General features: G+C 42.4%; 2 protein-coding genes across 2 annotated transcripts; both read right to left on the minus strand.

The window, feature by feature from the left end:
- Positions 1 to 847: 847 nt before the first annotated feature.
- LOC139328878 (glycerol-3-phosphate dehydrogenase [NAD(+)], cytoplasmic-like) lies at positions 848 to 5574 on the minus strand. The gene is made up of 8 exons (XM_070958946.1): positions 5488 to 5574; positions 3906 to 4083; positions 3679 to 3819; positions 3233 to 3371; positions 2846 to 2958; positions 2353 to 2589; positions 2142 to 2248; positions 848 to 1478 (listed from the first exon to the last, which is right to left on the minus strand). Exons 1-8 carry the CDS (start codon positions 5532 to 5534, stop codon positions 1382 to 1384), a joined length of 1059 nt encoding a protein of 352 aa, XP_070815047.1. The 5' UTR covers positions 5535 to 5574; the 3' UTR covers positions 848 to 1381.
- Positions 5575 to 6640: 1066 nt separating this feature from the next.
- smarcd1 (SWI/SNF related BAF chromatin remodeling complex subunit D1) lies at positions 6641 to 21925 on the minus strand. Its single transcript, XM_070959227.1, has 13 exons — positions 21712 to 21925; positions 17992 to 18167; positions 17025 to 17067; positions 15743 to 15865; positions 15104 to 15226; positions 14862 to 14978; positions 13806 to 13907; positions 13508 to 13669; positions 12480 to 12577; positions 12183 to 12318; positions 9837 to 9959; positions 9039 to 9140; positions 6641 to 8251 (listed from the first exon to the last, which is right to left on the minus strand). The coding sequence occupies exons 1-13, from the start codon at positions 21895 to 21897 to the stop codon at positions 8198 to 8200; spliced, it is 1545 nt and encodes a 514-aa protein (XP_070815328.1). The 5' UTR covers positions 21898 to 21925; the 3' UTR covers positions 6641 to 8197.
- Positions 21926 to 23413: the final 1488 nt, after the last annotated feature.

The following is a 23413-nucleotide window of genomic DNA, read 5'->3' on the forward strand; positions in this document are numbered from 1 at the left end:
CTCAGACATACACTGCACCAAATTGAAAGTCATCATAAGTATTCATAGTTGTTCATGTAAAAAGGAAGCTGAAAGTGGCTGAAATATGACAGACACATTATGGTTTTTGATGGCACCACAATGGTGTAGTGGTTCAAAAAGAGGCATCCCTCAATCTGTGTTGTTCAGCAGAGATGAGGCAGCTGCAGTGCTGTCTGCTGTCTAATTATAGATGTACATTTACCCCTTTGGAGTGCGTTATTATTAGAGATCTCACAGGGCAGTTGACTCAATAACTATGCAAGGGATTTCAGCTAGGGAATCAAATTTTAAACAAGTGGCGAATTATGTAACTTCATGGTCTGTGACATAACTGAGCAACAGAGCTGAAGACATAAAGAAGAGCATACATGGAGCGAATATTTGCATAAATGTTCTATCAGTTCAGAGTAATGGCAAGGGGTGGGAGGTATAGGCCTAAGACCACTTCAAGGTCAGTTAAAACAGGCTACACCTTGTCTTTCACTGAGCACTGATGGGATATGTTAGTGGTTCATGAACACAGAAAGGTTTCCTGCATTTGATTGATTGCATCTCCAGAGATGCTTATGGACTAATCAAAAGAATACAAAAAAGAAAAAGAAAGATTGCTAATGCTGCCATTGCCATACCAAACAACACAGCCATCACTTAGGATGGCATGCGCTTAAAGACAGGTGTAAGTACATGCTGCAGAAAATGCTAAAGGTGAAGAGTTTAGAGTGGCAGACTGACTGAGCTCAGGTCAGATTACAGTGAGGCTGGAGGGTGTATACCAGCGTATCCTGCAGGCAGCTACCAGCAAGAAAAAGAGAAAACATTCAAATGTGCACAATGAGTTCAATAATTTATTCCAAAATAAATCTTGTTAGGCAACATCTTCAGAAGTCCAGAAGAAAAACAGCACAGTGGGAGAGGGGACTGTTGTGTGTTCAGAGCTTTGTTTAACACTGGAAAATACATGCCAGTAAAAAGGAAAGTTAAGGCACCTTTAACCAAGAAATGACGCAACATTTCATAACAGTCAGGCCGGGGTTCGTGTATTATGTGAGGCAGAGTAATTTAAAGTCTTTAAAACTTTTAAGACTTGGTAGATTTATGCAACAGTTTGTGACATTTATGTTTACAATCAGTAAAAACAGGAGTTAGCGTCGGTCATGTAACAGAAGCATCAACACAGCCGCTCAGGTAAAGATGGCAACTCCTTTTTTTTCTCTTCTGTTTGGCATCAAACATGAAAGTAGTCAAGATTAGGCACAGTCTTCCCCTAACACCCCTGTCCCCCGCCCCCCTGGGTCACCTGGGTTATAGAGCAGTTCTAGTGTAAAAGTCCTTTCCCAGCATCCACCCATTCATCAGTCCTTCACATGTGCTCTGGGTGTTTCTGCAAACATTTGATGAACTCTGAGACTGGGTGGCTGTTGAAGCAGATCTGGTAGACAGCAGTGAAGAGAGGAAACCTGGAGGGGCAACAGAATGATTTAAGAATTATGCAGATGATTACAGGAATAGTTTGACATGTTGGGAAATAGGCTCATTAACTTCCCGGCTGAGAGTTAGATGAAAAAGTTGGTGCTTACTCTGCTGCCTGTACGATATGAAGCTCCAGCAGCTGGTTAGCTTAGCATTACAGGGGTAAAAGCTAGCATGGCTTTGTCTAAAGGTAACAAAATCCACCTATCAGCACTTCCAAAGCTCATGAATGAACATATTATATCTTGTTTGTTTAATCTGTGGAAAGAAATGAAGCATAAAAGAGACAAGTTTTGGTTGTATGAAGACTTCCTTCGCTCACAGCGACAACAAGACTCCAGGAAGTTACTGCGTCTGGTGAAGACATAATCCAGCACGTAACTTTTACACTTTTACACGTTATTAAGTGAGTTTTACAGATGCTTCCAGGCAGATTTTGTTACCTTTGTGCAGAACAACCTGTTTTCAGTGTTTGTGCTAAGCTAAGCTAACTGGCTGCCATGCTGTAGCCTCATATTCACCATAACGTCACAGACGTGGGAGGGATCCCAATGTCCTCATAACAAGGATGCTTATTCCTTCAAATACCATGATAACTTTTGCATAATTCTGCATTAAGATCCTCTTAATAAAATATGAGGCAAACTTACTTTTCCACCATGTTTTTCTGTTTCAAGATTTGGTGCACCTCAGTTGCAGTCGCCGGACCTTGAAGCTTCTGGCCGTTGAGCAGCTCATTCTCTAACTGCTCAATGGTCTAAAACAGAGAGACGTTGGGTGTCGATTTGTTGTTTCACCATCACAGATTTCACAAGACGAAGGTGACAGAGAAACACAGCGGGGCACAATATCTGTCCCTACTTTGCCTGTTTTGGCGAAAGCTTCCCCGATCTTGCGGTTGCGTCCACCGTAGCAGGTCGTGATGAGGTCAGCGATGCCGCAGCTCTCCAGGAAGGTGGCGGCGGAGACGGGGCAGTCTGTGCAGAAGACCTTGGCGAAGGCGATCATCTCCATCAGGCCGAGGCGAATCACCGCTGCTTTGGTGTTGTCGCCAAATCCAAGACCATCGCAGAAACCTGCTCCCACCGCCACAATGTTCTGCAGCAACAGTAAAGAGGAGATGCTGCTGTGACTGTCGGGTTTTGCACTAATGTAAGATTGTACTGAACCCTGAAGTCTTTCTATTAAACATGCAGTTTTAAAGTTTGACATATTTTTCTCCACGGCGACTTTTTCTAGAGCAGCGTATGTTTGGAGAGTCTAAGCGCAAACATGACATTGACATTTCTGCCAGTGCTCAGGTGGCTGTGAAAATCAAGAGGACAAGTTTGTGTGAAGGAGGAGAAAAGCCGACCTTGAGCGCTCCGCAGATCTCCACAACATCGGACTCCTCGACCACGGTCACGCGGAAGTTGTCGGTCTGCATCAGCTCCTTGAGAATGGGTCCGTGAGCCTTGTCTTTGCACCCTGTGTCCAACAATAACAAATAAATCAATATCAGCGTGCACAGTACAGACTGTATCACACAGTAAACATGTATCTTTTGAACTAGACTGAACAATTAACACTCTCAAACCTTTCCAAAATAATATTTAAATTTCAGGAAGCTCTGTGGTAAATAATAAGGATTTAGCTCAAAATACTCCAAAATGTCTCAAAAAGATGCGTATACGTGTGTTTACGGGGCTTAAGCATCTAAATTAAGACTTAAACTTGTCAAAAGTCCATCAGTCCTCCATACCAATGGTTGTTTCACAGAACTTCTCCTCAGCGACCTCGTTGGCGATGTTTGCTCCCATGAGGACCGTCATGGTGATGCCCAGTTTCCCTCGGATGACCTCTGAGATCAGTTTCAGACCCTCTGGACCCGCATCGACACCCTACAGCACGCCGATAGCCACAAAATCATCAAAATCTCTGAGCACACTTCCTGTTCTTAAGCACACTGTGATAGAAAGAACTTGATATTCCATATACTTACATACAACATACACGCCACCTGTTTATACCTGCAAACATTACAGCTATACATCCTGTTTTTACTCGCAAATAACAAGTTCATATTCAGCAGCTTCATTGGAGGGGGCCTCAGAACAAGAACCTCACTGCATACGACTGTCTCACTGTGTTTGTTCGGCATTTAAAAAATAAAGAACTCAAAGACGCTGAAGATAAGACGAACGTCACCTTGATGAGAGACATTCCTATAGCGTCCTTCTTGATGTGGTCTTTAATGGTGTCGCACACTCTCATGATGAACTGGTGAGGGACCACAAAGATCAGGATGTCAGCTCCCTTCACAGACTCGGCCAAGTCTGGAACGGCCAACTGAAGAAGAGAGAGGAAATATGGTGAGAAACAGAAAATACCGCGTATGGCTTCTACTGGTCATCAGAGAGCGTTTCCATGCTCACCACATTGGGGGGCAGCTTGTGACCGGGCAGATATTTCACATTTTCATGGTCTGTGTTGATGATTTCTGTGAGTTTCCGGCCGTCCACCATCTCCTCGAACACCCACATGTTCACTGTTTTCTCAAACTTGTCAGACTTGGCTGCATTGGCACCCACAATCTTGGCAATGGCAGAGCCCCTGTGGACATGGAGCATGGACATGGTTTTTTTTCTCTTATATATAAATTATACATGGAGTTCAGTGACTTTCATACTGGGCTGTGGGGGGTTGTCAGTTCTGATTCGGTGCCTCAGTGATATTAGAAGAAAAAAATGACCAAAAAGTTGTTGTATGTCCACCGACTGTTTATTTATTTGTGTATTTTTACATAAGAAAATGTTGTTTGAATCCACTATTACGATATTAAAGGGCTTGTACACTGACCACCGCTTAATGTGCAGCAGTGTGCAAGAAAAACAGCTTTGCAAAATGGAAAAGTTCATTTCACATTTTTAACGACTGATTATATAATTAATGTAAAAATATGCTGTTTGTTATTGAAAGCAAAACATTAAACAACCCTTACAGCGAACAGATATCATAATGACCTGTCTGGACTGCAGTGACGAAATCGAGCGTCACATGACTTGCATACCTTTACAGACAAGAATAACACTACAGGTGAAAAGTGAGAAGACCATTGTTTTGGCGCGAGGAGAGCCAGATTATCCGATGTTGAATATCAACATGACATGAACTACACGCTGTGAGAAATCTCTTTTTAAGACCATACATCAGTATTAAGCGTCAGTAAATCGGCATTTATCAATTAGACTTCTGATGTCAGTCAATGAATCTAAGAACATTCAAATTTTAAAGTACTTGTACTTTATACAGAAAACATGTAACCTGATTAGAAAGGCTTAATAATTAAAGATTACTCAAACTTAACTTAAATGACTTCTTAACCAGCTGCTGCATTACCATACTGCTTACATGTTAATGCATCAGTAATAATAATGGCTATGTTCACATACACTGACAAAGGCCACTCTGCTACACAATGAGTACTTCTACTACTTAAGATACACGTTGATCATGATAACACTCCCTCACTTTTTCTTAAGTACACTTCTGGATTCTGACATTGTGGCACTGCTGCTTTAACTTTTGTTGTCCCACCACTGACCCACCGAAATGTCATGCAGGCTGAGGGACATCAACACCACACCAAGGCTGATTCAGCACAAACATTGCTGCAGGATAGTCACCAGGAGCTGCTTCTTTAATAAAGATTTCGGAGCGTCGAGGCGTCAAAGGTCATGATAAACTCGGACTGTGCCAGTCTCTGAAGACCTCCACTCTGCAGGGGGAGTTTATTAAACTCATGAATTATTTATCTGCTGTAAAGCAAGGGGCAAAGTTGCCTTCTTTCTCCCAAGTTTGACAACTTTTAGACAGCAGCCGCACACTTCACTGTGTGAAATCTGGTGCAGAGAGCGCAAAGTCCCCATTGCGCATCGCTGACCGAGCCGCTATTCAAACGTTACGCTGAAAGACAACCAAAAGTTCATTTAAACAACCTGAACTCCCCTCACTCACCAGTTACCAGAGCCGACCACACAGATTTTCTTCGGCGCTGCCATCATGTGTTTGACCTTCCAGGCGGAGCTGCTGCCGGTGCGAAGACGCGCTGAAGCCCGAACAAAAGGTATTTATACCGGACACGCTGCGGCGCAGATACGCCCTCTCCTGCTGGTTGGTCTGCGCGCCCGCCTCTCAAGGACGCACAGACACAGACACAGATACAGCACTGCGGCAATATGATGGTTTTTGATTAAATTTGGAAACTGTGTTCGTGCCTCCTCTAAGTTGAGAGTTTTATTATAGGAAATAAATGGAAATACTGCTCCATCAAACACACGATCAACTAAAAATGAAATGAATAACCGATTGACAGTCTGCTCCGCTTCGTGATAACTAATAATCAATCAAACACACATGGCAAACATTTTCTGCTCAGGTGGGAAATTCACTGGTGGAAAGTTACTTCCAAGTGCTTTTATTCAAGATACTTGTATTTTACTTGTGTATTTCCATTTTATGATACTTTATACTTAACAAAAAGTAGATTTCCCTCTTAAATGTTCTACTTTTGACTCTATTACATTTGTCTGGCAGCTGTAGTTACTTTTCAGATTAAGGTGTTACACAGAAAACACATGACATGCTTAGAAAACACGTGCAATACTCAGTCTTTTGGCTCTCATAGAGGCCAAGACATCAAAGAGGCATTTCCTCTCTAAACTTCTCAAACAGTTCCATTTGAGTGATTTTTCAATGTCCCAAAAAAGCAAAGATTATCCAGCAATGATAATCAAGTCAGTACAATTAAGTTTCACCAGCAGAACTTTATCTTCATCCCAACTCACGGACCCCCAGATTTAAGAGTGTCTGCCCCTGAGGTTTGGAAACACTGAGCCGAACTGTTGTTAAACTACTAATAAACTATAACTGCACCTCGAGCAGCGGCAACAGTAAAAAGCTGCTAATGCAACGATGCATTAATATAAACAATTGGAAAAAGTACTTTGACGTCTAGAACTTTAATGGGCTAACTGGGACAAACTAATCTCCAGATATATCGACAATGAAAATAATGGTTAGAGGCAGCCAATTTTAACCCGTACAGGAATACTGAAGCAGTTTTTCATTACCTGAAGGTAAAACAAAAATCACTGGCAGACACAAACAGCTACATTTTACATATCCTTTATTATAACATAATAAGAACATACAGAAAAATAGGTTTGGTCCATGAAAAAAGTCTGCAGATTCAAATAATACTACAGTGTTGTTTTATACCCCCGAGGTTCCCACCATTTGTTCCAAATCATGTACCCGCCCAAACCCACGTTAGTGTATTCTTGGAATTCATTAATGAAATGCACACACACACAAAAGTTTCAGCAAGGACACTCATCTTTACCTTCAACAGGGAAACAACCATTAAACTCAACAGGTGTCAGGTCTTCAGCCAGGGTACGAAGAAGCTACGACTCTTTAAATCTGCTTGGCCAGACGTGTGACTGAGCTTGTTCAAGTGTTTATGGCTTCTCTGCACATAATTAAAACACACAAAACTAAAAGCGAGAAGGTCAGACTTCTCCCAGCTCGCAGGCGACGTGGATGCCGTGGAACATTTAGTCCTGCAGAACCGAGGATCGTCAAACGTGACTGCCGTCTCTACGCCGTGGAGAGCTAAACCACCGTGCTCTGACAACGCGGGCCGATTAATAATATAAATACTGGTTCAACTATCTGAGCATAGACAAAGAGTTAAGAAAAACATCTGTCGGAATAAGCGATACAGCTTTACTTCACATCCATCTTCAGTTTTTTCTGCTCAGTATTTACAAAACTATATAGACTAGAGGTACTCATACTAGCTACTTCCTTGATAATCTGTACTAGCTAACAAGACAAGTACTGATATAATACACATTTTTAAAACAAAGATCATTGATAATAAGAAAAAAAGGAAAGGAAAATCAACTTGTACAAAAGATGTATATTCTGCCACGACTGAGCTTTTAAAACATCTCTCGCACAACAGACTGTGGCACAAACCGTCCAAAGTAACCAACGAGGATTTAAGACAAAGTGACACACGGACAGCCAATGTGCAGCAAAGCAGCCTGATCGATTACAAAAACAATCAATATCTAACTGAACGGGCAAGCGTACGGAGGCCGGGTGAGGAGTGTAAAATGTAAATTTACTTTCCAAAGAGGGGGACAAAGAGCCGAGGCAGAATCAACACATTCCAACTGATTCAAGATATTTTTAGATTCAGGGACAAAATACATTAGAAGTTGCCAGGCACAATCTGCCCTCTGCTTTTCGTTTGTGTACAATCTGCACTTTTGTGCGGGCACAACGTATCAAGACGAAAGGAATGCTTGCAGGTAAGGCTTAGACATGCAAGACAAAACACAGTGCTCAAGGAGCTCCGCTGTGAGGAGAAAAAAAAACATACAGAGAAGTGGAAGGAGCAACCGAAACTGCAGGAGCAGTGGAGCTGCAGGGCGAAAGAAAAGGGAAAAACAGGACAGCCTATATAACGGTAAAGCCATCTAGTTTCTATGTCTCTCTAAGTTTGTCAGTAAACTGTGAGAAATTCACTTTGAACATCCCACACACACACACACACACACACACACACACACACGCACGCACACACACACACACACATTAGTCTTCTCTGACAGCACAGCATGTCTCCTTATTTGCCGCCCGTGGACACATCTCTTTAGGTGTTCCTGATGCCGAGCGCCTGCTCCAGCTCCTGTCGCCTCTGCTGGACCTGAAAGACATTTTCACATAGAAGAGATTTAATCAGCAGAAAACAAACAAAGTGTCAACAACGGGCGCGATAACAACAGTTGAGAACAACAGGACTTTGAGTCTACCGCCACGTCACCAGCACACGAGCATGCTCACGACGACACTGCTAACGCGCTGATGGAGAAGAAAATGTGAGTTTACTGTGTTTGCTATCTTAGTTTAGCGGTTTAGCGTGTTAGCATGCTAACATGTAGCGCTGAAACAGATCCATTGACCGCTATTCTGGTAACTGATTTATTATATTATTCATTTTTCAAGCAGGAACGCAAAACGTTCTCTGGCTGCAGCCTCTCGTACGTGAGGATTTTCTGCTTTTCTTTGTGGTCTATGGTCAGAAACAATAAGCAATTACATCATCTCAGGCTCTGAAAATAATGAATATTTATAGCTAATAACATCCGAAACAAACACTTGATCAATCAAGAAAATAATCAAGCAAATTTAAGTAATTTTTTTCAGTCACAGCCACAGACGTGACATGAAAATATCTACCGAACCGCCCCACAGCTGATGAGACTTTTGACTCAAAACCACAAATGTCAACCACATGGTGGCGCTAGAGGAAAAGGCAGCGGATTATCAAAGTCAACCAGATGTATCCTCTGGAGAGCATGAATGTCTGCGTGAAATTTTATGGTATCACACACTTGTTGAGTCAATCAAGTTCGGTGCAAAGCTGGCAGCTCAGCGAAAAATAATGCAGACTCAATACAGGAGTTTGGATAAGTCGAGGAAAACTGGATTACCTTGGAGTAGAAGTAGCGACAGACGGCCTCCTGAGCCCACGGCTGGTAGTAAAACTCCGCTCTCCGCTCTTCTTCTGGGTTTCCTACCACATCTGTCATGGTCTGCAAACGGAGAAAGACACAATTAGACATGACACGACTTTGTCCTACAGCTGAGAAATTAGAGGGTCCTGTGAGGATAAACAACATCTATGAGAGCGGCCGAATCAAACGCTGACTGCGGCTATGACAAACATACTGTCCCAGGATTTTTTTTTCTTTTGGATAAGGCTGACTGGGTTACTGCTGCGGAAGCAGCCAGCGAGCTTTGGACCGAAGTCATTCAATTTCACAGAGATTCGGCTGAACAAACACTGCAGGTGGTTGACAGCTGGTCAGCAGTTAATCGGCTCACGGTCAGAGGGGAGGCGTGCGTGCGCCCAGTCAGACATGTTATTAAATGTTTCACGCTCTATTTTGACTCTGCCCTCCTGAGTCACACCTGAGTGAGCAGCACAGGCCTTTGTGTTTTCTGAGAGCGTGATGTCCACGAACTTATGTAATGAAGTCCTCTCCCGGTTGAACCCTGGACTGAAACGCTACCTCAAGGAATTTGCTCAAGTTGAAAATTGCTTACATACAAAGACATTTCAAGGCACACAAAACAAAACTTTTAGGGGTGCACGGCGTATTGACAATAGCTGTGATACACTGCATAACTGCTTTAAGGTGGATTTTTTGGTTTTCAGACAGAAGCAACATGGTATCTGTGGTGATTAAGACAGAGATTCAGTGTGAGGTCACGACGGACAGACTCACCTTGAGGTCTCTGCACTGGGACTGCAGCCAGTCGTTGATAAAGCCCTGAGGATCTCTGGCGAAACTCAGCATGAACTCTCTCTGGGTCTTCAGCTGGTTAATGGTCTCAATGGTTTCATGAATCTGAGAATTACACAGAAAACAGAAGGGGCGTCAATTTAGAGTAATTAATTCGGTGTTAATTAAATGTGATTAATCTCACTGACACAGGAAAAAGTGAAAAACACAATCAAAACAACTCGTGTGACAAAAAAAGGAGCACAAAGGGGCGACTTTGGCGTTCCACCACCGACAAAGAAACATCAAACCGAACGTGAGCAGAAGAACAGACTTTTCTCTGAGCGGCTCCAAGATGTGTCATGGCTTGACGCTAACAATGGCCGCACTGAAATGTGGGGAAACACGTCGTCTACATCCACATCCAGCAGACAAAACAGGTGCGTTTCATACAGGCTGAAACAAATTTACTCATCCATTGTTTAGTAAACACGAAAAGAGTACAGAGGATACAGATGTGGCTCAAGCTATTGCCAACAAACAAGCTAGCCAAGCTCACTCGCTAAATGGCGAAACCTTGAAGAAGGAAACTGCAATTTAAAGTTGATTTCATTGGGTTAATATACAATGAACCAATACAAACTAGGGAGAAATATTAAACAGTTTTCAAAATCATTAACAAAACAAACACCTGGAAAGCATTGAGTGCATATGTATTCACCCCCTTTGCTGTCATCCCATAACTTAGATCAGGTGTAACTCCTTTCATTCAGAAGTCGCATAATTAGCTGAATAGAGTCCAGCTGTGCACAATTTAGTCTCAATCTAAATACACCCACTGCTCCATGCGGCCTTAGAGTTTGTTAGAGAACATTACTAAACAAACAGCATCATGAAGACCGAGGAGCTCATCGAGCAGGTCAGGGATGAAGTTTACAAAGAGGGGAAGCTCGAGCAGAGAAGCTGTCCACTGGACAACTAACTATATAACTTTATGGAAGAGAGTTGAGAAGGAAAGCTCAAAGAAAGCCACAGGAAATTCTGTGGTGTCAGCATCTTGCTGCAGGGACCATTTTCATCACAGGCACTGGGAACTAGACAGGATTGAGGGCAATATGGATGGAGCCAAATACAGGACAATGCTTAAAGAAAACATGTTTCAGTCTGTAAGAGACTTGAGGCGGGGCAGAGGTCCACCTTCCAGCAGGAATAATACTAATACTTGTTTAATACTTGTCTAATTGTTTCACAACAAGCTCGCGACCCACACTGACTTTCAGGGTGAAAGGATGGTGGACGAGCCACCTCACGATCAGGGTCAGACCCACTGGTGTAGCGCTATGCTGCGTGAAACATGGTGGATGGAGGATCAGGACCAGCCCTGAACTGGCCCACCACAAAAATGTGATGCACTCTCATGTGGTTGGACTGCCTGACCCATGTCTCATGACAGAGGGACACTGCAGGTCATTGTGTTTGAGGTAAAATTGTCAGCTGTTCGAAGATGTGGGTTAAACACAGGTACTTTTTATAAAATGGGTACAATGGGTTAGCCTGTTCAGTCCCAGTTTACACGATCTGCTGGTTTCTGGAGTGTCAAAGAGAGAAAAATAAGACATCTCCTTCAAAATGTCTCTGATATCAGGCTGGCAGGAACCGGGTGTATATCAGTAATCACCACCAAGCCCAAAACACAGCCACAAAACAAATGGCGCCTATAAACTATAAACAAGCTCTCTCTATTTACATTGTTTACTGGTCTCAGAACAAAGACGACACAGGAGGATGTCTTCTGGGCGAATGGCTCCGTGTCTTATCAATGTGATTACAGCCATCGCAGCCACGGTAACGGCTGCTTGCAGGAGGTCAAGAAGACCTGACTGACCTGAAAACTGGTTCAAAATTAGGCTGTAATTCACAGGCAACAATTTGGGAGGGCAGATATGTGTGAAATTGGCCTCAGCGGGCTCACAAAAATGCAAAAAATAAATCTGTACGGTGGCTCAGTGACACACAGGGTTCAATGAAAAAACTTCCTATTCATATTGCATTTAAATTCAGCATGCTTGAAATGACCTTAACACGGCATGTGTAGCTTTTCAAACAAGTTAACTGAAAAAATATACTTCCTCTCTTTGTGTGACATTTGTTGGAGTGCAAGTTGTTCTACAGTCTGAGGAATTTAGTAATTTAATAGATCAAAACCCCACCAAAAAAAGTACAGAAACACTGCAGGAAACAGGAAAAACAACTCCCTTTCATTACACAGGCGAGGGATGGGTCTGCCTGAAACTCTCCAGCACAAAAATGAAGAAAAACAGCAGGTGGATGTTGGGCCAGGGTCTGTACCTTATTGTCCAGCCCTGCTATTTCCTGCTGACTGGCTGTGGAGAGCAGGAAGGAGTTCATCTGGGTCTTCAGTGTGTCATCCACCTCCACGTCAATGTCATAGCAAGCAGTCTTCTTTTGGTCATTGGGGTCCACGCTATAAAAAACACAGCGCATTTAGATTTAGATGGAGGTGGAGGTGGATACATCAGCAACAGGTGACGAAACTGAAAATCTGCCACTGGACCATAAATTAAGACCAGAAAAGCACAACTTTTGTCACAGAGGGGACCTCATGCATCATTGCAGTGATGTTACCTGATCACATGGTTGATGATGATGGGCTCTGGGGGCATCAGGAGTGCATGCAAGCGCTGCGGGATCTCAGAGAACTTCATTCGCTGAGTCTCAAAGATCTGGAAATGAAACCAACAAGCTGAATGCAGCAAACACCATTCGGACAGGTGGCCAGGTATAATAAAAGCAGCCTTTGAGCCTTGTTAAGTTTTAGCTCGACATGGACATTAATCAACATCTATGTACTGTTAGTGTGTGGGATTTCGTAAAAAGGCTAAGTTTCATGAGCAGCCCGAAGCCCAAAACACAGCCGCAAAACAAATGGCGCCTATAAACTATAAACAAGCTCTCTTTATTTACATTGTTTACTGGTCTCAGAACAAAGACAACACAGGAGGGTGTCTTCTAGGCGAATGGCTCCGTGCCATAAGATTTATATGCACAGCAGAGTGTGCTGAAATTACTTATAAATGACTAACAAGTGACCTTAGCTGCAGCTAACTACTTGTCCTGGCAATCATGTTTTTGCCTGCAGCTCAGCCTGTAACGCATCATTTGATTTATTTAATGTTTATCTTTATAGAGACTACAGATATGCTATAATCCACTCAGTCTTCTTCAATGTGTTGTCCTTGGTTTCTCTGCTATCAGAACGTGGCGTACTACCATTTTCCAAAGCATTGTTTTAGTTAAAAGAAACTAGGCAGCAAATTCTTCCCACAGGTTAACCTAGCATCTCACTCTTGTGTTTATCTTGACTCATTGGAGGAAAATGCACTGGGGAAACCCGTCAGTGACCCAGAAACAGCGCGAGTCTCCATACAAGGACAGAGGGAGTAGTAGAGCGACAGGCTGTTCAACATCAAGAGCAGGAATTAACCAGGAGAGGTGTGTGACTGTCGGCCATTTAGGCTTCATGCAGCAGCACCGGCTTGTATTCGTTAGATTTAAAGAACGGAGAAGCTTTTTTGATGCATTTTATGGAGACAAAATGTATCCCTGAATGAAAATCTAAAAGGTCTATTAGCTTACAAACAGAAGCCACCCACCTGCTGCAGGTATTTGTCACAGTTGATGAACTCTCGCTCGTGAGGGTCTTGGAGTTTGTGGGTCTTGACGTACTGCCACAGGGCCTGAATGATGACTGGTCTGGTCTGGGTGTGGATGCCCAGCATACGGGCCAGCCGGGGGTCCAGCTTGAACTGAGGGGGCTGGATTGAAGCAAAGTAATTCTGCTTTTAGCCACACACACACACACACACACACACTGAACGAACAAATGTTTGAAGAGCACTTGAGACAACGTCAGCATTGAACTAAGAGGCAGGTAATCCCCAGAGCATTCACCTGATAGTCGAGCATGAGCAGGACGGTGCAGCGAACACCCACATCACCAGGCCTCTTCACCTGGAAGCCATCAGTCTCCTGGGTGGTGGCGGTCCTGTGCCACTAAAACAACATACAGGACATATTAATAACCCCGGTAGTAAGTGGACTATTTACTGATTCAACTATAAACTGATACTCTGCATGTACAAGGACACACTGTCAACAGTAGCACATATTTAAAGTAAAGGTAATAAAAATACTGTTAGCCTCATCATAAAATCAGCTTATCTTATTTACAACCCCAATTCAAAAAGAGTTTGGATGCTGTGTCAAACATCAGTGTGATCACCTGCTAATCCTTTTGAAAATGTATTAAACTGAAAACAGCAGAAAGAAAATACACTGCAACTAACCACTGACTTTTGTAAATAAATGCTTATTCTGAATTTGATGCAGCAACACGTTTAAAACAAGTTGGGACAGGAGCAGCTGAAGACTGGGAAAGATGTGGAAAGCTCCATAAACACCTGTCTGGATCATTCCACAGGTAAACAGGTTGATTGGTAACAGGTGATAGTGTCATGATTGGGCATGAAAGGGGCATCCTGGAACGGCTCAGTCGCTCACAAGTAAAGACGCATCGAGGTTCACCACTTTGTGAACACATGATTGTATAATGCATATTAATACATGAGCTCAGTAAACGCGGTTTGTTGGGAAATTACTTCATTCTGTTTTTATTTTACACAACGTCCCCCAATATTATGTCTATTAAAACACAAAAGAACCACAGGAAAGAGGCAAGAAACAGGCACAACAAACAATTAGAGCTGAAGCGATTAGCTGATTTAGTTGAAGACATCGCCTTGGGAAATATAACAGGCTGAACTAACAGGATGAATTGCTGATTAATTGAGAAAATAATCATCAGACTAATCGATAGTGAAAACAACGAATAGCTGCAGCCTTGAATTTAATAGTACAATTTTAAAACAGAAATAGACAAAACAGCTGATCCGGGTAAATATCTGCCGATGTACACATTCAGGTACATAAAATAAAAAAAACCCTTACCTCTACAAGGTGATTATCTGGACCGTACAGGTCCTTGTCCAACTCGATCACCAGAGACTTGAAAAAAGAGGAGAACTTTCGCTTCTGTTTGGTGGCTTCGTATTTGGACACGGCCGTCTGCAAAGCAAATTTTACCGTTATTGGAAAAGTGTAAAATTGATATATGTGAAAAAGCTCAAATGCGTACAGAAAACACTCAGATTTTACAATATTAAACCAGTATATTTCATCAAGAAGCTTACATCTTCCAGCAGGCGCCCCTCAACACGCAGCTCCCATGATGCCACGGTGCCTTCTCCATCCTCAGCATCTGGCTTTGCAGGGTTGAAGGTGTTTGATATGAAGATCCGCAGTTTTCTCTTTTGCTGGAAACAATCAAATGAAACTTCAAATTGATGTGCTATCATTCACCCAACGCTGACTTGACATCAGTACTGATAATCAGCGCAGGTGGACAAACTTTTCCAAACAAAACCGCTCCCTAAAATCCTGCGAGTCAAGTCCTGTTTCAATCGATAAAGTCAATTTAGATGGATAGAGATAGCTCCGCTGTGGCAGTCTGTGGCTACTTTTAGCATTACATCAATTTGATGGTTTGCTACGTGCGGACACTTGGAGGACAACAATCAAACATCAGTCTGGCAGGTTGTTCTTCTTCAATATGATCACACCTTTTAGTCCACTGCTGCATGAAAACAGCCAATAATCAACATTTATGCTCTGTAAGAGTGAAAACAAGCAATGTCAGTACATCGAAAATCTGTAGGCTGAAACCTGGTTTGATGGCAAAAGGACCAAAAAAAACCTGTGAATGTGCGAACTGGATTAACAAGCTTTACTGTTAAATGACTCCAGGAGTGACGACTTTGATTGAAACGTACCTTAATGGGCCTTTTGAGGGCCTCCTGAATATCCAGCCTCTTGCGCATGATGGTCTGGTCCAGCTTCCTCTCAAACGCCAGCAGATCCATGTAAGCCTGAGACTCCGGGACCAGTTCCCTGATCTGGGACACAACAAAAGACACTGGTGATTACTGGTCCAACAAGTACAACAGAGCACACTCTTCATTAACCATCATAGCACCATTGCTTTACGCTTCCAACATGTGTCATTTCTACATAATAAACATGCGGAAACTGCAGTATAAGCTACATTTCTTACAGTTTCTCTGTGATTAGTATTTTAGAGATGAGTACACCGTAAGTTTGAGAAATTAGACCAATATATCAGCTTTCAGCGTTTGGCTAAGTCCTACATCATTTGTTTTTGGGCAATTTTCCTCATTTTATTCTGCTTATTTAACGGTCTGTGTGAAGCCAGCCGAGCTAACCCAGCAGCTCAAAGCAATGGCAGAGAGAGGCAGCGGGGAAAGAAGTGTGCAGAGCCCGAATATTTCCACATCAAACTGAATTATTCATTTCGACCTAGCAGAGCTGGTGACTGCTGGAAGAGTGGAAACACTAACAAAGACTGTTTTGGTGTGGCTTATTTGTTTCTGTTGGGTTGGAGCGAAGTCTGTTTTACGACGAGTTAACGAGGCAATTAAGCTCGTCTCGGTTCAGTGAAAGAGAGAAACTTGAATTCGGAAGGTGAGCGGGTGTATTTCCCTGTTTAATAAGGTTAAGAATCTTTCCTTTGGTGACATTTAGTGAGTTTAGTTTGTTTATTCATTAGACGGAAGCAGCTTAGAGATATGGAGGTTTCAGCTGTTGCATTGAATACAAGGTATTAAAGGATTAAGACAGAATAACAAAAGTCGGTTCAGCGGTGGATGCATTTGAGAGCTGGGATTCAAAAAACACTCAACAGATCTAATATGCTCAATTATTATGGAAAACTACCAAACTTTCTCCCGTAACACCACAACAACTGTCAACACACCATGAACAAAGAGATAATGTGTTTTTTTATTTTATTTGTGGTCCTGTTTGTCATGTTTCAAAGCTTCAGTCCATCATGGACACCACCACACCGGGAGACCATCATCTCACAGGCTTATAGTCAATGCTCCCTCAATCCACTTTAAAAAAGGTCCCACTGAAGACCGACTTTCTTTGTTTGGAGCCACCTGAATTAATGTGAACAAGCACAGGTAATCTCTCCAACACAATTAGGAGCAGAATTAATGGATTCGCACAGACTGCTATTTGATTAAAACTCACCCTCTGAGGTAGAATTTTGTCAGCCATCTTCTTCTTCTTTGTGCTGTAAGAACAAATTAACAAAACAAGACGAGTGAGTGTTCGTCAGAGAGGAGCAATACTCCATTACCATAATCACAATAATTCAGTCCCTGATATAAAGGGGGATCCAGATCGGGTCCTGAAACAAAGGCTGCCTTTCTTTTTAAACTAGCAGACAGTCTGGTACATGATGTCATTTACACATCAATAATAGGGCTATTGATTATTCTGCAGATTATTCTCCCACTAAATCTTTTCATTGTTGTATTGGCTATAAAATGTCAAAAAAGGAAAGCCGTGACAGGCGTTTTGCACTAAGCCCAAGATAATGCATTTCAATAGCTTGTATTAGCAAGACCCAAAGATATTAAATGTACAATTATATAAAGAGAGACAAAAGCAGGAAATATGGAGACATTTGAGAAGCTGGAACCAGAGAACGTCCCGAAGACGACTGAAATGAAAAATCGATTACAGTTACTTTACAGTTACAGCCGTCTGTGACAGAAAAACAGACGAGATCAATCAGAATTCATCAACCGGAGCTTTTATTTTTTGAAGTTTCAAGACATTTTCCGAGGCTGGTTTCCACTTCACATCTGTCCAGTAACAGTAACTGTAATGACATTTCTATAGAAAATAACTTTTTCCCCTGTGAGAAAGGCTGCACAATTACTACCCTTTCAATCAAATCTCAACAGGAGTGGACAGAGGCAGGGTGGCATGTCTGAGTGAGTGTGCAGCTGCAGGGTTGAAGTAACAAACCCATGGAGACCGCTGATCACACTCAAAACACCACTTTAAATTCTTTATAGACTGACGGCCTAACACCTCCATTAGGGACGCCTGTTAATGCAACAAAGCACAAAATTAAAGTTTAGCTCTAAATATTGATCTTCTGTTTGAAGTGAAGCAGCGCTGCTGCTGCCTGAGGGGGAGGACTTACTGCTGGTTGCGGTTCTGCTGCTGCACCTGCTGAATCTGTTGGGGGGCGGGCCTCTTGCGAGACGGATCCATCACACCAGGCATCACAGGGCGAGACACCGGGCTGTTGCCGTATCCTGGGGGGCCCATGGCCGGTCCCTGCGGGGTCATACGGCTGGATGGAGGCATGCCCGGTCTCTGCATAGAGAACATACGGAAATAAGATGGGGTTTTTTTTTTAAATGAAACTTCTGGAAAAAAGATTTTCTGGACATTAGTTCTCTATTTCACAAGTGGCTTCACAGCCCTCACAGGTATTTGACCAGGTGCGCTGAGGTTTTGCAGATGTCAAACAGGATTCAGTGGTGATCATTTTCATCACCAAGTTTGTTCAGACTGCAGGAGTCTGGTCTGTGCACCGACATGCCGTATGCGTTTCTGTATACTCTGTACTTGTTTTCTGACATATGAGAATATGCTGCTTTCCATATCTTACATCACAACACAGGAGACTGGATATACTGCATTTGGTCTTTAAACTGTGGCCGGACAAATTAATTAAAATTTGAATCTGAAGACATCACTTTGGGCATTACAAATTGTGATGGGCATTATTTATGTGTCCTGATACTTTATACACCAATGCATTGCATCTTAATTAATGTTTCACTGAATGAAACGCCACTGTGGCAACTAAGACGCTGTTGAAAAACACCGTTCAAAAAGAGAAAATCAACACATGTAGACAGTCCTAAAGAAAACGGGGACAAACCAGTAACAGATGAGAAACACTGTACTCAACAAGCTAATTGTGGCCATAAATCTGCAAATGAACAAATAAATAATGTCTGTATTCTTCATTTATTTTGTGGGTGAGTTGTTGCACATGTAAAATGCTGAAAATTAAATTTAGAAATTGTAGTTCCAAGGTCACATGAATATGTGTTATCAAATCTTTGGAACAGCTCGAAGATAAAGGCAGATCAAAGTCGACTCTCCAGCAACCTTTTCACATACAGCTATATAATTATATTTCCTATAAGACATAAAATTAAACAAATATCACACAGTTCAGTGCAGAAATGTCAATTTAAAACATCAGTAACACATCTGATGTAAATGATTCATTCTAAGCTACACAAATTTTGCATTAAGACATTTTCAAAGTAGATGACAAATTAAGTGCTCATAATCAGCAGCACACAAGAGCTCTGCACTGTTTACATAAACAAAGCCTGCTTTTTACAGCTACAATTTGCATGCCGGCTCCTTCAAACAAGTTAATACAGAACAACTGCCGCTTCCAACTCACCAAGCCGTGCGCTAAGAACTCAAACAGGCGACTTCTTGTGTCTAACTGCATGAGTGCAGGTGAGAACGAGAGTCAAATGACAAAATAAGTGATAGCAGCTTTCCCTCCAGCAGCCAGTCCGACAAATGAGCAAAGCGCTCTCTCTCCTCAGCCTATGGTGGAGGGTGGAAGGGAGGAAGAGTGACGGACATCGGCTTGTCAACAATACAGGCGAGTTGGATGCGCTTTGCCTTTTCAACACAGCGCAGTGTGGGCAGTAAGGGACTGCATGTTGATCATAAGTGCTCTTCACACTATGCATCAGGATAACCTTGGTTTACCTGAGAACAACTGGAGATCTGCAGCATTCAGAGGATGAAGCCTCTCTGACTGTGCTGTGAAAGGCAGCTTGTGTGAGTGAAAGCAGTCAAGGACGCTGGAGGGAAAAAAGCAACATCCTTTCACTGAACTAAGCTTCAGGTTGCCTGTAGCTAAGCAGCAATCACTACAATGGACGTGGATCAGTGATAAATGACTTAACATTTCTATCACGATGAAAAATATAAAAGCGTCATTTTAAGAAATAGCATATTAGCTTGAGATGTACCGATTATTCAATGGAATACACTGAACCGCAGATCAGAATATTAAAAAGTTGTAATCTGCTCGTATCTACGGACAAATCTGCAAAATGACTTTTGTGAAAGCAGCAGCATGTTTGACAGGATAACAACAACAACTCAGGGCCATTTAACTATGTTCAGTAAAGCAAATATGGAAGGAGCACATAGAGATTAAAAAGCATCTTCAACATCACATATTTGGGTTTCACCCAAGTAAAATCAGTCACTAAATGTCTTAAATAAAGAGCTGAAACAATTGGCTGATTGACAGAAAACCTCAAGAAAAGCTATTTTGATTAACGATCAATTGTTTTTATTTGTCAACCTAAGTTGTCTCATTTCATCTTCTCAACTATTAAAGTGAATATTTTCAAGTTTTTGAGCTGCTGGCCAGAGAAAAATCACAATCTGAAGGCGTGAAAGTCTGCATTGGCCCAAATCCACATGTTATGTAGACATCAGTTACAGATTAATACAGTTTAAAGACATACATAGCTTAAGTGAATGAGCAACTCTGCAGATGTTTCAGCGTAAAACATATTTCCAAATGAAGTAACATCATGCGTCCGTGGTGTCCGATCATTTAACATGAGCTGAAACTCAACCGTATATCAACACTGTATCATGCTGTGCATAAAAGACAACAAAGAAAAACAAAAGTTCACACTACAAATGGATGAACACTGAGTCCATGTTTTCACGCTCACATTTCACCACACCACGGTGGTACTTTTTGCACATTGAGCCCACTGACCAAATGCTATTGAGATACACAGTGTAGGTTTATCTGAACTGGGGGTTTGAGGGTTTATGAGTATATGATATGCTATCTCCAAACTACTGTAAATTGCAGCAATGTTACCAAGCTGGAAAGATGAGACTCCAGATTTTAGGCTGAAGAGACTCTTCAAAGTCTCTTGTTAAGAGCCTTGAACAATTTATAAGACAAGTTTACTTGAATTGCTGATACAGATTATGAATTCAACTCAAAAGCATTTTTCTAAATCTACAAAAAAGGTCCTCAGGTGGGGCCCTGCTCTTTGCATCTACAGCACATGTCCTGCACAGTGAAATCTGAAAAGCTCGAATCAGAATTTCTGTTCTATAACCATCTTGGTCATGTTATTTAGTTGTGTAATACGTTTAGCATCCAGGTGACCGCAAGTTTACTGAATGCACGCACTGTTGTTGCCTCTGCAGAGCAGAAAACACCAGCTGGCACGCATCAAACAGAAAGCTGTAGTTATACACACACGGGGTGCAGTCTGGTCTTAGTTTGAGCCTCTTCTGTAATCATCGTTTTTACGAGACAAGTTGCAGTGATACAAACTGCAGCTTCGAGCGGTCTACTCATTCATAAGTGTACAATCCACGGCGATGCTGTGAGTGTTAAGCTAACTTTTGAAAGCTTGAACTTTCTAAAGTACGACGGTCAGCAGTAAATACTGCCTTTAACAAAGGATTCAGAAACTACTCAAAGCTTTCTAAATGATATTCAAGCAAGCACACAGGGAAACACAGTGAACAGCTAGCGACGTTAGCATGCTAAGCTAATTGGCAACCGTGACTAACTAGCTAACCTTAATGTTAGCAGGCGGGAGGGTTAGCAAATTCAAACAACAAGCAAACTCCGATAGTCACTCAAAGTGACCCGTGATAACCGCTCTGGTGGGTACGCACTTTTCGGCAGGGCTACCAGCTACCGCGAGTTCTGGCCCTCACCGTTGGCGATGCTTAACATTAGCCACCAGTGACAATGCAGCGGTAAGAGGCTTTGTTCTAGCGGACTGGCTAACGCGTCAGCAGCAAAGATGGAGTGATATCTCACCGGGTACCCAGGCCCGGGCATCGGGGAGCGGTACATGTGGTTCTGCGCGGCCGACGACGGTCCCATCCTTCCAGAAGGAGTCCCGGGGCCCATTCCTGGTCCTGCGCCCGGTACCGGTGGTCCAGGTCCCATTGCTCCACCACCTCCTCCCGTCGGTGCCGTCTGAAACCCCCCTCTGGCCGCCATCTCCTCTCTGAATGTCGCCGCCGGTGGAGGCACTGAGCTACCGCGAGAGCGAGAACGGAGTTTGGATGGTGTGGACGGTCCCCAGCGGCCCCTGCTGTACGTTGATGGTACTGCAGTAAAAATGTGACGAGGCCCAGTGAGTGACTGGTCCTGGGTTACTGGAAGTCACATCCAAAGATCTCTAAACACAAACTGTTACTGAATATAAAGCACAACACATTACAAAATCAAATTGATTAAAATTATTAATCAAAAAATCAGTTGTTGAATAAATCAATACACAGTCACTTTACATACTTTTTACTGCTTTTTTTTTTTTTCCTATATATGTATAAGCATGCTTGTATGTATATTGATATGAGTATTCAAGTTTGTACTCTGCTACATGCATTTTATTTGAAGATGCTCAAATCTTTGGTCACATTTAATGCATGTTTTTGAAGTCAGTCAGTTTAACATCACACAGATCCAGACAAAATGTAGGTCAGACATGACAAAAATACGAAATATAAAAAAAATCACTGCATAATAATTTCCACTGGCTCAGATAAAGTGAAATAGGTTGCAAAATTGAAGAGCCAAACACAAAACCAAAATAACACCTATCAATATTTGACAAATAGTCACACATTCCTTAAAATTTACCCAACTCTGATGTCAAATGATGTCATATACATGTGAATGACAGCAGCAAAACTGGTTTACCATGATGATATGATTGAACAAAAATCAGATTTCTGGATGTACATCAAAACCAAACTAAACAACCTCATCCAGGTTTGTCAGAGGGACACCAAGAAGGTTCACGTCCATGTGTTTGTACAGTCATCCAGTCCACCTGTTTGCCAGAATCTGCAAATTTGACTCAAAAACCAAACCAAACAGCGTCAGGAGTCTCACTGAAAAGAGAAGAATTACCTGATTTTTTTTAACAGCAGCACTTCAGCACTGAACTGAAACAGTTTCACACGACCTTCTTTGCATGCATATCGTCATTTTTGTGTGTCATCTGGAGGTAGACACACAGGGAGGGTGTTGAAGCTCTGAGGTGGTTTTTGTGTTAACAAGTAAACAACGTGTTGAGAGTGGAGCAGCTCATGGGGTCCTGTAAGTCCACCACAGAATCAAACACTTTCTTGTTTCCAAACTTTGATGTCATTACACCCCCCCCCCCCAATTAGTATGGAGGTACAACAGTACAAAACATGGCATCCCATCTGTTTGCATAGCCTGTTTGTGTTTGATCTGTGCTTGTGTGAGTGCATGCGAGGGAGGAGGGGGCATACATTATGGCTTTTTGGAACAAGTTGTAGCACAATCCTCATTCATGGGAGAAGAAAAATAGACTGATTTGCTGCATTGTGCTTCAAATCTCCTGAGAGGATTTTACAACCTGTGTGTGTGTGTGTAAGATGCCGTTTGATTAGGTTTATCCTTTCCAGGCCTCCTGACAGCCTGGGTATGGAGCAGACGAATAAAGGGTCATGCTTTCAACAAATTAAAGGACAAATCAAGC

Source organism: Chaetodon trifascialis, chromosome 3 (genome assembly GCF_039877785.1).
Source record: "Chaetodon trifascialis isolate fChaTrf1 chromosome 3, fChaTrf1.hap1, whole genome shotgun sequence".
NCBI classification, from domain to species: domain Eukaryota; kingdom Metazoa; phylum Chordata; class Actinopteri; order Chaetodontiformes; family Chaetodontidae; genus Chaetodon; species Chaetodon trifascialis.

Bases quoted from the DNA above. Each gene is read 5' to 3' on its own strand.
- LOC139328878 (XM_070958946.1), bottom strand. From the start codon at position 5,534: ATGATGGCAGCGCCGAAGAAAATCTGTGTGGTCGGCTCTGGTAACTG. The intron at 4,084-5,487 runs GTGAGTGAGGGG...CCATGTCCACAG, and splicing joins GTGGTCGGCTCTGGTAACTG to GGGCTCTGCCATTGCCAAGA. The intron at 2,959-3,232 runs GTATGGAGGACT...TGTTGGACACAG, and splicing joins GTTCTGTGAAACAACCATTG to GGTGCAAAGACAAGGCTCAC.
- smarcd1 (XM_070959227.1), bottom strand. From the start codon at position 21,897: ATGGCGGCCAGAGGGGGGTTTCAGACGGCACCGACGGGAGGAGGTGGT. The intron at 9,960-12,182 runs GTACAGACCCTG...TGTAATTCTCAG, and splicing joins TAGCAGGGCTGGACAATAAG to ATTCATGAAACCATTGAGAC. The intron at 8,252-9,038 runs GTAATCCAGTTT...AATGTCTTTCAG, and splicing joins GTCGCTACTTCTACTCCAAG to GTCCAGCAGAGGCGACAGGA.